At 39.4% G+C, this 14,050-nt stretch overlaps 1 protein-coding gene across 1 annotated transcript in view; it reads left to right on the top strand.

Annotated features, from left to right (window-relative positions):
* Window positions 1-14,050, top strand: part of LOC139725981 (protein ENTREP2-like) — a gene marked incomplete at its 3' end in the record, with an annotated part of 157,408 nt that overhangs the window by 55,986 nt on the left and 87,372 nt on the right. Inside the window, exon 2 of the mRNA XM_071637063.1 lies at window positions 6,151-6,207. Within this exon, the coding sequence (XP_071493164.1) occupies window positions 6,151-6,207 (57 nt within the window). The remainder of the gene's footprint in view (window positions 1-6,150; window positions 6,208-14,050) is intronic.

Genomic DNA, 14,050 nt, shown 5'->3' with positions numbered 1-14,050 from the left:
GTATTCACAAATATGGACTTCTACTTGTACATTATTGTGGGCTTATGATGAAAGAGTGCAGGTAATTAATACCAGGGAATGTCAGTCAGTGAATGATATTGAGAGTGACGTGCCGGAGTGGATATACGTATGTCACACCCTGTTCAGATGCAAGCCAGTTTATACCAATACTCGATAAAGAAATGACGTATAAAGAATCTTCGTATAGCTGACAGACCTTTCAGATGCTAGTCTCAACCGTTCTGGAAAATATCGTATAGATGTGCAGTTTCCCACTGCGCATGCTTCTATGGTCATGAGTGACAGCTATGGGGTCACCTTTCGTGCATGCTTCCATTTAAGCCCCGCCCAGTTATACCGTTCTACGGTCACCATACATTCAGATGCACTATGGACATGATGGAATGCTGATTCGTTATCGAGTTCTAGTTCGAAACGATGCTCTGACCGTTGTTTCACTGTTAGTCAGTGCTCAGACGTATAAATTCATTGTTTATTACTGTTTTGGTATAGCTGTACCGTTCTAGTATAATTTTTTTTTGCAGCTGAACACCCTGAGCGAATGACATTGAAACTGAGGTGCCGAGTGGATATCGTGTCAGATGCAGTGGGTGGCAAGAGGATAGGTTATTGGAGGATTGGATTGGAAACTGGAGGAAAGGGGTAGGGGATGAGGGGGCAGAGGAAAGAGGGGGAGATGGAGGTTATGTATAGATGTCTGTGTGGGAGATAACAGGGAGGGAGAGACGGGGGGGGGGGGGGGGTTGTGTGTCTGTGTGTGTGTGAGGGAAAGTGTGTGTGTGTGTGTGTATGTAGTTCTGAGAGGGAGAGGGAAAGAGAGAGAGAAGGGGTATGTGGGAGAAGAAAAGAAGAAGGATGATAGTTTCAGATGGGATACGGGAGGAAGGGGGTGGGGCGGAGAAGAAACCAGGGAGAGTCAAGAAAGGGGGGATGTTTTTGTGTAGGGGGGGGGGGTTGGTGGTGGTGGATGTGTGTGCATGGTTGTGTGAGAGAAGGAGAGAGGGAGAAGGGAAGAGGGAGAGAGAAAGGGGAGGACAGGAGGAGAGGGAAAATGGATAGGGGAAAGTGGAGAAAAGAGATTGAGACAGAGAAGAAATAAGAGGTGGGGCCAAGGGATGAGAGAGTAAGATAGGAAGAAGGAGAGGTAGGTGGAAGAATCAGGAAGAGAGAGGGAGAGGAAGAGGAGGGTGGGGAGAGGGGAAGGGAGAGGCAAGAGGGAGAGTTATCAGATGGAGAAAAAAATAGAGGGGAGGTTAACGTGAGGAGAGATTGAATCAAAATAGATACAGAAGAAGACCATCGGTAAGGTGATGCCTACTACAGGGCAAGTAACCGTGTCAAATATGTGGAAATCTTCTGATAATACAGGGTGACTGGATAGTGAGTGGGTAGCGACAGGGAGTTAAACGAGAGGATGAATGAAAGATGTGGGGTCTGAAAGATTGAAAAAAGGCCCATTCACACTTACAATAAAGTACTGCAATATTTCTTGCAGTATTTCGTAATGTGAACGCCATGACATACATGTACGCCACAAAATATATCACGAAATACCGTGGTTCATAAAGGGTAGCAATTCAAACTTCATGTGAAATATGCATGCAAGATTTGAGTGATGATGCAGATATTTCTATCTTCAAGCAAATAGAATATGTCTCAAAAAGCCACAGGAATAAAAAAAGAAAGTTGAGAAATGCTTTCATTTTACAATTTTAGAACCATAGAAATAGAGAACTACACCTGGTATTATGCATGGGTGTTGCCATGGTACCAGGTGCCCACCTCAGAAGAAAGGGTTCAAATTATCAGAGGATTCAAACTTTAGCTGCAAAGTAGATGTGATGTACTAAAGTTGCAGGATATAACATAGTTTGTGATCATTCAAATTTTTGGTTCAAAGCAACTGTACTTCCTAGAGATTCAATGCCGAGTTAACTCGTGTGTATGCTGTCCTTGATAGTGTCATTCACACTTCATATCTAGATGGACTTGCATCTGAATTCAATATTTTCTCATATCCTGTGTGCATCATACCCCTTATATTATGAAAGACTTTCAGTCAGGATGGGGACATAGCCCTATCCCAGTTTATTATTTAGAGAAAAACACTTTGACCTAGCATGTGTACTTTCAAAAGGATTTTGTCAGATTTAAAAATACAAAATAATGCAACTTCCCTAAGCTACAAAAAGCATTTCAAGACTCTTTTATTGTCAAAAAGAGCAATGAAATCCCTCTCTTGTCCTCAGTATAGGGTAAAGCATTCATGATGTAAAACTACATCATGTAGTACGTCATGTCATGAGGTATTATAATGTCATTGCTTACTGCATAGAAGGTCATACTAGGGTTATAGCAGTTATTCTAATATATTAAAAGAAATAGACTAGTCATTAATCATTGAAGTTAGAGTATATGCCTAGGTAAAATTATGTTACACTGCATGCCCTTTGCCTTTAGTTATACATGTATGTTTAAGTCGGGTGCTGAAACTTTGGATAACCTTTAAAGGGATGGTTTACATAGTTTTCGTTCAGAGAGGGATGCAGGTTTTCCAACATTTGTGTGTGTTTGTTTGTGAGATAATGAGAAACCTCTTATGAAATATGAAAGAACATGCAATTCATAGAGGATTTCGCAGTTTGATGAAAATTGGTCTTGAAATGGCTGAGATATCCAAAAAAGCAATCCTAATAAGAAGCAACTGGGCCTGAGGCCACAACTTTTACTAGGATCTCTTTGTTTTACCTTATTTTTGGATATCTCAGTCATTTCAAAAATGGTTTTCATCAAATAAAATTTCATTTTCCCTTGTATTGTATGCTCTTTAACATTTCATAGAGTGGTTTCGAAATATCTTGCGAAATGTTCAAAGCTAAATCCTCACCTCAACCAATACTCTACAGTCCCTTTGAAAACAGGGTATGATGATATAAAAGAAGAACAGGAAATGCAATTCTGGGCTGAGATTTGCGTTGCTGATACAGTTGGTCACTGCTCTCGTGAGGGAATGTTATCATCTCATTTGCATAGATGCCTGATAGTTGTGCACCACCGCACTCACCCCGCAAGAATGAGGAAATTGCCCCGGTGAGGAATTGGCAATAATCAAAGCACTGATAAATTGCCTCGCCTGTCTTTGCGGCAGGAGGCATGATGGGAAGGAGGGGGGGGGGGGATGGGGTTTGCTGACTGACTGAGGAGGGGAGATGAGGAAAAAAAGATGAGCGAAAAGTGCGACTGATGATGTATCAATCTACTGGAGAGACAGGCTTGTGTGCATAGAGAATGCCATCGTGCTAGAAAGGAAGAATTGCTTCTCCTCTATGTGCTAAAAAGATGATGGGCATCACTTTCTCAATGAATTCCACCTCAGAGGAGTATTATATGGAATTCAAAGCTTTATTGAGTTTTGAGATATTCATCAATAAGTAGTTTCCAGAGCTTTTTTTTTTTCAAAAGGCTAATGTAACATTCACTCATCAAAAAGAAAATGATTGATGACCTCATAAGCAATTTGTAAAAGAGACATTTGTGCATGATTGGAGGCCATTTCTTCTTGATACTATATTTGAGTGTGAATGCCACCTTCTGACACCCTAAAGCAATATGATGTTTTGATAGAAACAAAAATGAATGCAATCTCAGTACAACATGTAATTTCCTGAAACCTCAACTTGTGCATGTTTGAGAGGCGGAATGAGTGCACAGCTATGTATAACTTTTTGATGCTCACACACTATTTTAACACACAATCGTACAAATGTAAGTTATGGTCATGAGCATTATACCTATAATGTGGGAACATTTGCAAACAGCAACCAAGTAAAAATAGTCTCAGTTTTCCCAGACACATATTCACCCATAAAGAACATTGACTTTTCATTTTTAATATACATTGGAGATGTCAAAATTGCTCATGACAGTCTTTATAAAAGCCTGTTCCAGTTTCAATATTGTTTGTAACATCTTTTGTAGAGTTCTATTATTTCTATTCTTGGCTGCAATGATAGAGACACTCAAATAAAAATAAGTGGCTATTTGCAATATAGCTGACCTGCCTCGGACAAAGATTTACCTGTTCCTGATGAGGGAGGCAAATTTTGCTGCGGGATGTATTGATAACCTCAGGTGGGCTGGAGAATTTAAAGGTAGCATGCAAATGACGTTTGAAACTATGGGAGGTCACTTTGGAAGACACAGGATACCAGTCAGGAAGGGCATCAGTGGAAGATATGGTGGAGAGGGGGATGGACAAAATGTTTGAATAGATGAACGTATGATAGATGGATGAATAATGAAAGGACTGTCATAGTGTGAAGGTGATAAGTGGCTTGAGGAATATTTCATACATTCTGGGAATGGACATATCATCGGTTGAGAACCAGAAGGGTGCTATCACATTTTTTTTTTTTTTTTTTTTTGGGGGGGGGGGGTATCAAATCATTGGTACCATGTTGTAGAGCTTGATCTCATCTACATTACAGTGTCAATTTCAAATTATTTTCATTTTTAGTAAAATGTTAAAAATGAATGCCACAAGGGTGCTACTCAACCAGATAATTGGAACAATGCTTATAAATCTACCCCCTTTTGATTAAATCAGCTTTTTATTTTGTGAAAATTGTTTTATTTTATTTAGGCTCAAATCTTAGAACCTGATAGTACCTTTTTGGTTCTCAGCTGATGGTATTACATTGTATGGAATTATATAACTGCACATACATGAATGGATGGATGAAAGAATGAATGGATGAATGAATGAATGAATGAATGAATGAATGAATGAATGAATGGATGGATTGATGGATGGATGGATGGATGAATGGATGAATGGATGGATGAATGAATGAATGAATGGATGGATGGATGGATGGATGGATGGATGGATGGATGGATGGATGGATGAATGAATGAATGAATGAATGAATGAATGAATGAATGAATGAATGAATGAATGAATGAATGAATGAATGAATGAATGAATGAATGAATGAATGAATGAATGAATTTATGAATAAATTGATTAATTAATCAATGAATGCAAGAATGGATACATGAATGAATGCATGGATTTATGGATGGGTGGATGAAATGACTGATTTGAAGCTGGATTATTGGTGTAGCAAATGAATTTTCTACCAGTATCTGAATTGCCCTGCAAGTTCATCATTAAATTCCAAGCGGTGTGATAACTAATGGCTTGTATTAGACTAAATTATATTGGGTGAATGTTCTTAAATGTTTTTTTTTTTTTTTTTTTATAAATGTAGATGCAAATGTTGGTGGGACAACTGAGATGATATTGTATTTATTGGATCAATTAATAATTTCTAAAGTTTTATAACTGGTACATGAGTTTAATAAAGGAATGATTGATTTGTCATGGGACTGGTAGATAATGCATTGAAAGAACAGCTGAATAAAGATAATTGCATGTAGATTTGATGGTATGCTGATAACTGTATTAAATATAGAAGTGATATATCAACTGGTAGGTTGAATAATTCTGTGAATTGCTCTACATGGCAGTGATGTTTGGTTTAGTATAGATAGCCGCATTTATGACCAAATAATGAAGGGATTGGTTGCCATTCTGTCTTTGACACATTTACAATGATTGATTACAGGTTGACGAGCTGATGAACGGGTAATTGAAATGAGGATGCAGATGAGTATACCTTGAATAGAATGAGGTCAATTCACCAGGAATAAGTGATACGAAGAGGGAATTATTGGGGTCCAGTTGATTGAAAGCTCGAATAAAGCTACAGTGTAAAGATGTATTGACCTCTCTTACTCAACAAGTGCACAATTATATCTGCTACTATAAAAGTGGAAATTTTCACGGTGTTGAAATTTTCGCGCATTTCGTGCAACCTGAAACCAGCGCAAACATAAAAGCTAACGCATATTTTTGCTTGCCATACCTTCCAGTAGTTGATGTTTTGATTCCGCGGAGTTAAAAACACGCGAAATTCTTCTTACCCCTCTGAGCGCGAAAAATTTACAGCGTGATAATATCCACTTTTACAGAATCTGTCTTACGTAGCTCATGAGTATATTTTCTCCAAGTTATGAAAAATTTTATGTTATATGATTTTTGCCTTTCTTCCTTTTTTCATGCAGGTGCTTTTCACAGGCGGAGTTGGTCTAATAGCATGGAAACAGCCCTCCTCATTAGCAGTAAGTCAAAGCTACCATTTTACTATCTTCAAAAAAACAAAACAATGGGTAGTGTCTCCCACAAACTTTCTCTTTCATTACATACCATGAAAGGCAAGCTGTCTGCACAGTGTGTTAAGATGTGTCGTGTGATTGCAGCGTGTTGGCATTGTAACAATAAGGTAATATTTTAGCTAAAGTTGTTATTGCAGTGTCATGGCTGGTGAAGATTGTTTACTAGGAATACAATGTCACATGTAGCACAACAGTTGAACGATGTTGTGATGTCATCAAACTGCACTAAAACACATCATGTCGGGCCGTAACCACAGTGTAAAAAGTCTACACTGTCACAGTGTTTGCAAAGACAGTGTGTAGAACAATGAAGACAGATTGTGCTCTTTGTTTAATAGATTGCAGAAATGTCCCATTTTTAACTAAGACATCACAGTACACATGATACACACTGTGATTGCCCGTGTGGAGAGTGTGTACCGAGTTGGCAAATATGAAACAGTGTGTTCACATTGATGCTCTGTATGAAAACATACAGTCACAGTGTACAGTGTCCACACTGTTGTAGTGTCTTCATAGACAGTGTGTACAAAAATGTGGACAGAATGTTCACTTTAATACACCATTGGATTGTCGCATTTTCAACCTGGATATCACACTGTGAGAAGGCACACTGTGATTACATTTGTGGACAGTGTGTTGACATTGTCAATATCTTATTGCGTATATCAAAATTTGATATATCAAAATGTTCTATGTTCGCATGCATCTAATTTCATAAAAAACTTAAGTGATCTTTTGGGAAGCTGAAATAACTTGCCAGATGTTTTGGATTTGCAGTGCGAAATGTCGGCATCTTCACATGGTTTGAGTCAGGCGCATTCGTGAAAAACATGTTTTCACAAATGTGACAGTTGTGCTTGACAGAGGAAATATATATGAGAACAGTTGGCCTAATTGATAGACAGTCTTCCGCCCACAATCTACGTAATGACACGTTGTGTGCATGTTATAGTTTACTCTTTTTATAGCACTCTGTGGTGTCATAAACTGAAATAACTGTTTTTATGTTGTGTTTGTCTATTGTGAAATCGTTATTTAAAGCTGAACATTTTTCCTGTATTGTTCCAGTGTTCTATGTATCGTTCCTGTAATTCTTTGTAAATGCTTTTTATCAGGATGTGGAAATAAATGAAATGAAATGAAATGAAATAAAGGGCTGCGACATGGTGCCTGGTAAGAAGCAGAAAGTTTTTCAGACAATTGCTCCTGTATAGTATTAACTACCTTTTGCCTTCTAAAAACAAGATATATTGACTCAACAGTTTATTATCTTGAATAAACATATAAGAATTATATCCCTCACAAATTATTTCTTGTCCTCTGATTGGTTGAGGGCATAGAAAGTAACAAAATCTATTTCCACCAGGGAAACCCTAGTCCAACTATTTCCCTAGGGAAATAGTAAAAAAGACTATAGCCGCATTTACACTTACTAACATCGCGATTTTAAAAATCGCGATATTTTGGTTCCACCGTTTACACTTGCGCAAAAGCACGCGAAGTTTGAGCTTCACGAAACATCGCGATTTTTGGGTCGGTAGTGCGCATGCGTAATTTACCTGTTTTCAACACGGTAGCTGAGTGGAAGCGCGCGCTATTCTGTTCGTTTTCACTGCAGTGAAGTATATTTTGATCACAACGTTGAGCCAGGGCTTTTTATCAGTACAATGCACACATAAATTTGTGCTTCTCGAGACTGTTTACTTACGGTAAAACTATATAGCTTGCTATATTACATACGTAGTAGGTGTGTAAAACTTCATCTACAGCAGCATTCAGGAGGATCATGAAATTTCGCCGATATGACGAAAGTGGGAAGTATGTTGATATAAGACTTGGAAGTTAGGTCTGGTATCTTAACAGGCGACAGCAAGAACTTACACTTGTTACGTACTCCTGAGTCCTGTATTCCACAAACAACGTATATATATCGAGAGCAGTACGGCACTCCCACAATCTGAATCAACGCATTTCTGGGAGAACATTATTTTGTTAAGTTGTCATGGGGTGATGATACGTGGTTGGAGAACTTAAAGGAGAAGTCCGGACGATTTTGAAAAAAATTAACCAAAATCTACATAAATAAAGGACCATTATGACTAAGTTTCATTGAAAAAGACCCTCCCAACTCGCCACAATCGATTTTTTAGCATCACTAATTTTGAATCGTAACCGTTCGATTTCTGTACGCCGGCGAGAAAGATCACGTGACAGCGTGACGTTTCATCCTCACATTGCTTTTTGCTTGGAGCGTCAGCTGGCTCGGGGGAGCCCTGCTTGAGCAATGGTGATACGGGCCAAGCAAGCGGTAGTAGCGTACCGCTCAACAGTCTCTGACCACACAGCGGATGCACGCGGCATGATCTATTGCTTCATTAAAAAAATGCCGATGTGTCAAGTGTTAGGGTGTTGTCAATACTTCAACTTTACTAGTAAGTCTTCAAATTGAAGAAATATTTCGATTTTAAATTGATATCTATCCACGATACTACCTTTACATGATCCTGAATGCTACAACACGCAGCCCGATTACGCTGTGTGTATTGGGCTGCTGTGTGTATTGGGCTGCTGGTCGTAGTTACCGGCGCGGCGCGGCGGCGGTACCAAGCTGGCGCTGGCGTTTCTTCCTCGGTTCAAGTTACATGTATACTGTCGTATTTTATCACCGTCAGACACACTTTTCAACAGTCTCGGACAACAAAAGAGGCAATAATTCTGACATTGACAGACTGATTTCAGATTGTTCACACTCAGAAGTCGAAAAAACGATCGCGGATTGTGATAGCACTTGGCAGCAGCAGACGTAAATGTATGCCTGCACAGCCCGACAACAGCTAATGCATTGTAAGTGATGGGGTGGACACTAATAAGTACGGCAGCATTATAATACATACATATTTCAATTTAAACGAAAATGTTATAGGATTGCAACTATTTTACATTAATCTTTGAAGATTTTATATAGATATATAACGAAGATTATTTGAATAAAGGAATACAGCGTTTGGCAACAGCACTCCTAAATCGGTGTACGGTCTCCTGCAGTAGCGCCGACAAGGCACACCTATGCAGGCATGCAGATACCGCCCGCAGTCAGCAGTGCAATGGGAGATCGATGCGTAGCTGGGCTTCGCTCGCGGTGCTCTCAGCTGAGGAAACTGCGCCCGATACGTCACGCGCAATGCATCCTGGGACAGATAGTACGAAGGGCAGCTCGCGACGGATTCGAACATGAAGAATTACCTTATTTAAAAAAAAAAATCATAGTAAATGTATCTGATGGTCTTTTCTCGTCGGGAAAAGGGTAATAGGTTCATAAAATATTGTTCTTTACACACGAAACAGCTGATAATCGTCCGGACTTCCCCTTTAAGGTTTGCTACCAGTAGTAGTTTTCACGTACAGTGTACTAGTTTCATCAGGGAGGGGGAGGTGAGAGACCACGAGCCGACCGAGGATCGGCCGTTCAGACCTGTGGATGTACACAGCTGTCTATACCGTGTACTAGTACTCTGGCCAGTGACCGACGTGATCTCTACACGTTCCAAAGAGGGATCGGGAGCGCGCGTAAACTCCCGGTGCAATCCGATACCGAGAGTCACGTGATGAAAAATTGCGATATTTCTGCAGCTTGGGTTTACACTCGCTAACTTCGCCTCAAACTTCGCGATGTTTCAAAAAATCGCACTCCGGCTGGCGATTTTTCTGGCGATGTTTCGAGGGCGTTTGGGTGTAGTTGCTTAGCAACTTACACCCAAATGTCGCGATTTTAGAAAAATCGTGATTTTTCCAAGCAAGTGTAAATGGGCCTACTATCACGCTACCATTGCGATATTTATTAAGCACACCCGCACCACCCTTGTGATGAGCGTGTATTTTAGTACATAAGACATCACATCACAGTAAGGTTTTCCACCAAACGCATGGCATCTACGCTTCATGAGATATGCACTTACACATAATTTTGTTTGCGAAAAAAAAATCTGATAACTTTAAATCAGTCAACCACTGACTTTACTTTGCTGTTACTCTCAAAATCCATTGGGAGAGATATAAAACAAATAGGCTTATTCCAGGCCATTGTTTGAGGTTCTGTGATGTGATGTCTATGTGCCCCTCAAAAAATGCGAGTAGTACTATTGAAGTCACCTCATGCACATAGTTTTAACCAGAACCTCTGAGGCCTGGTATATTTGTATACTATTATATCAGTCGAGGTAATGTTAGTCTCCCAGAGGACATTTAAAAGTTTGTTCAAAGTTTCTAATGTTTATCCTACCCTCTCTGCATGTCTCTCCCCCTCTCTCTCTTTCTTTTGGGTCTGTAGAGGGGTGAAAAGGGGGGAGTTAGGGGTGAAAAGGGGGGAGTTAGGGTGTGGCATGATTAAGTGAAAGTTTTCAGTTTCTTTTCTCATTTTTGTAATTTCAGGCTTTACCCAAACCTGACAGAAATTGGCCAGATTAAGCACGTAATCCTGTAGGATATCCCTCAGGAAAGTGTGGTCACCAGTGTGTAGCCAGATCCCCTGAGGTCAAATTGTCACATACTCGCCTACTCTGACGAGTGCAAGGCCTTCTTTGTCTTATTGGTAGCATGCTCCTGGATGATTTCATTGCTTTACAAACATTTAAAATTTTGCCCAAACATGTATGGAAGAGTAACAATAAAACAATGATTTAGTGTACATAATTATGTATGATTTTATATAAGATCAGTTCACATGGGGGGATAAATGGACCCATTATTTAAGGAGCCGGGTGCCCTTAACAAAATTGATGAAGAAAGACAACATCTTGACGATAATAGATTAAGGAGATACGTGACAACTCTTGTTTTGTTTGAGTATTGGATCCTGATGTTTTTTCTTGTTTTTCATGTTTTGTTTTGTTTTTTGTTTTTTGAAAGGCTTGCTGTCATCAAACATGATGATTAGTACCTGGAGTCTATATCGTGAAGTCATCACATAAGTCTTTATATAAATCTCAGAATGGCCAAAGTCACTCATATGCAGCTGTGAGAAACTTTTAAAGAAAGTAAAATCCATTTCATGAAGTCTCTCATAAATGTGTCTAATGAGCAAAGAGTCTCTCATAAGACTTTCATGAAACGAACCCCAGGTCGGGGAAAAGAGAAGCAGCCATGTTTGCCTGGAATTTAGCGTGACCTGATCCCAACTGTCTGAATGTCGCGGCTGTGTGACAGGTGGCGGTGCTGATGTAATCTAGCACAACCCTCTTATCACCAATAATAGCTGCATCTCAGTATTTGAGTACGCAGGTTTACTCTCCTGTTGTGACTCGTAGGAAAGTTTCTGCTACTTTTCCCATCTCCCCCTCCTCTTCCTCTTCCCTTTATACCATCCCTTCCCCTACCCCTCATGGAACCACTGTTGCAAGCAATGCTGACAGTGACTGGTGACATGCTTTCTTCTGAATTAAAAAAAACAAAAGAACAATACACCTCACTTCTACGAACATGAATAGATCTATCATGGGTGAAAAGGGTATGTGATTTTTTTTTTGTCTCGATGTTCTGGCAGTCATGGGTCACATAGTCTGCTACTCTTCATTCTTAGAAATATGCAAAGGAGATTGAGCTTGTGTGTCATTTGCCATTAGAAGAGATTTCTCAGATCTTGTGCATTGAGAAAACAAAACTACAGTGACATGTGAGTTGGTTTAACAAACTCCTGTACCATAGACACTTTGCATTGTAATGTGAATGATGTGTGTGTGTGTGTGTGTGTGTGTGTGTGTGTATATATGTGTGTGTGGGGGGGAACCTAGTAACATGGTGGTATGATTTCTGCTTAAATTTTTTACTAAGCCTAATTCTGTGTATTTTTGTTGAAAGCTGTATGATGACAGAGTTGCCTTTAACACATGTATGCACGTTCCATGGCTTACCAAAAACCAAACAAAGCAGTGCTAAAGGAAATTGAGTACATTGAAACAAAGTGAGGCAAGACATTGTAGTGAAAAGAATAAAGATATGCTCCAACATGGACCTGTTTCAACAGAGGGCTATAAATGCTTGCTTCAAAAATCAGTGTTGTAAATTATGATTTGTTTATAGTTTGACGCCAGGCTTTGATTTGGAAGCCATTCGCCAATTCATTCTCGTTTAACGGCAGAGATGAAACAGGCAGCCAATTGCTGTAACAAATGGCAGCCCTCGAACTTGATGCAGCAATAATGGCCTCCAATGATTAGAATTACTCGAAATCGCGTGTGTCCCTGTTCGGGCCAGGGTTCTCATGAAATGCAGGTTTAGTGAACTCTGGGGAATTGGCTGCGTTGTGGTAAAATGCAGCGGTGTCCTTTGATGGGACGGGAATTACAAGCTAATATTGTTCATCGTGAAATTTGAACTGTTGAAAATGTAATGATTCAGAGGCATTTGCTCAGTCCCAAATGTGGATACAAGGAACCGGTTTTATCAATAAATGCAGGCTTTAATCACATTTGTGCAACCGAGTTATGTTTATATTCCCTATTTTCATAGAGATTGCTCCTCTAAATCAATCTGTTTCTCATTTTAAAAGTACTGTTAACATCAAACTGGATATATTCACATCTATTAAAAACATAGTGATTTATGTGTCCATTTCAGTACATGTAAATGCTAGGATCTTAAAAATAAGTTCATCGATTTCACAGCTTCACTAAAGATAAACAAATGGATTTGTCAGATAGTGATAAACAGCTGATTGAATTAAGGTCCCATGGCAAAATAATTGGGATAATGTACACTAATAAGTGTGCAAAGATTGATTTAGTTGACAATTGCTTTCAGATCGAAGTAGCAATATTGTGTTCCTAGATCATTTAGAATCACCTAAAATGAGGGGGTACATTTCACGAGCACACGTGATAGTTTTATGTATGTACAAGGTAACCTGATCTCCAGCAAGTATTTATGATTTGCTAGAATTTTGCTGGAGCATGCAAAAAAAAAAGAAAAAGAAAAGAGAAGAAATGAAATGGTATCATAAGATAATTATACGAGGCAGTTGCACTAGAATTATCTGTTTTATGCCTTTGCCCTGAGTGGTACCTGGGGTATTGCAGTTGTTGTTGTTGTTGTTGTTGTTGTTGTTGTTGTTGTTTTTTTTTGGGGGGGGGGTCTTTCATTTCTTCCAATGATAAAACCATCAGCTGGAAACCCCTTTTAGAAACTAAGGAAGTACTAGTAATATATGCCTGGAAAAAAAAATGTTGTCATGCCATTGCACTTCAGAATATTACTGTAAATCATTCATGCACGCAGTTGTTGTTGCAGGAAATGTTCAACCACAAAATTCACTGTCAGTACACAACTGAAAGGATATATCGATATATCTATCTATCTATTTATCTATCTATCTATCTACAATGTATGTATGTATCTGTCTATCTATCTATCTATCTATCTATCTATCTATCTATCTATCTATCTATCTATCTATCTATCTATTCTAAGACTTTGCACAGTATTGTCACCTTCCCAGCCCCCAACTAATCAAGTTGAGTGATTTTACTCTGTACTTTTCTGAGTTCTACCTTCCCTGTATGTCTCTTAGCTGAATATATTCTGAGGCTACTATCCCCCACCCCTCTCCCAGTAGCTCAGTATAGACACCGAGCGCTGCAGGCAGCGAAGGTCTAGGGCATTAATTGCAGTTTGCCATGCATAGCATCACGCCCCTCAAGATGTGTCACAATGCATTATGGGCCACGTCTGTTACCCACAATTCAATTGTGTCGCCCGCTCGGCCCCCATTCTCTCGATAATGAGAAGGGGTATA

The sequence above is a fragment of the Diadema antillarum genome, unplaced genomic scaffold (genome assembly GCF_040938485.1).
Source record: "Diadema antillarum isolate AM-2024a unplaced genomic scaffold, OU_Dant_1.0 seq00000069_RagTag, whole genome shotgun sequence".
NCBI classification, from domain to species: Eukaryota; Metazoa; Echinodermata; class Echinoidea; order Diadematoida; family Diadematidae; genus Diadema; species Diadema antillarum.
The sequence above is the reverse complement of the archived record's forward strand: the minus strand, read 5'-3'. Positions and strand labels throughout refer to the sequence as shown.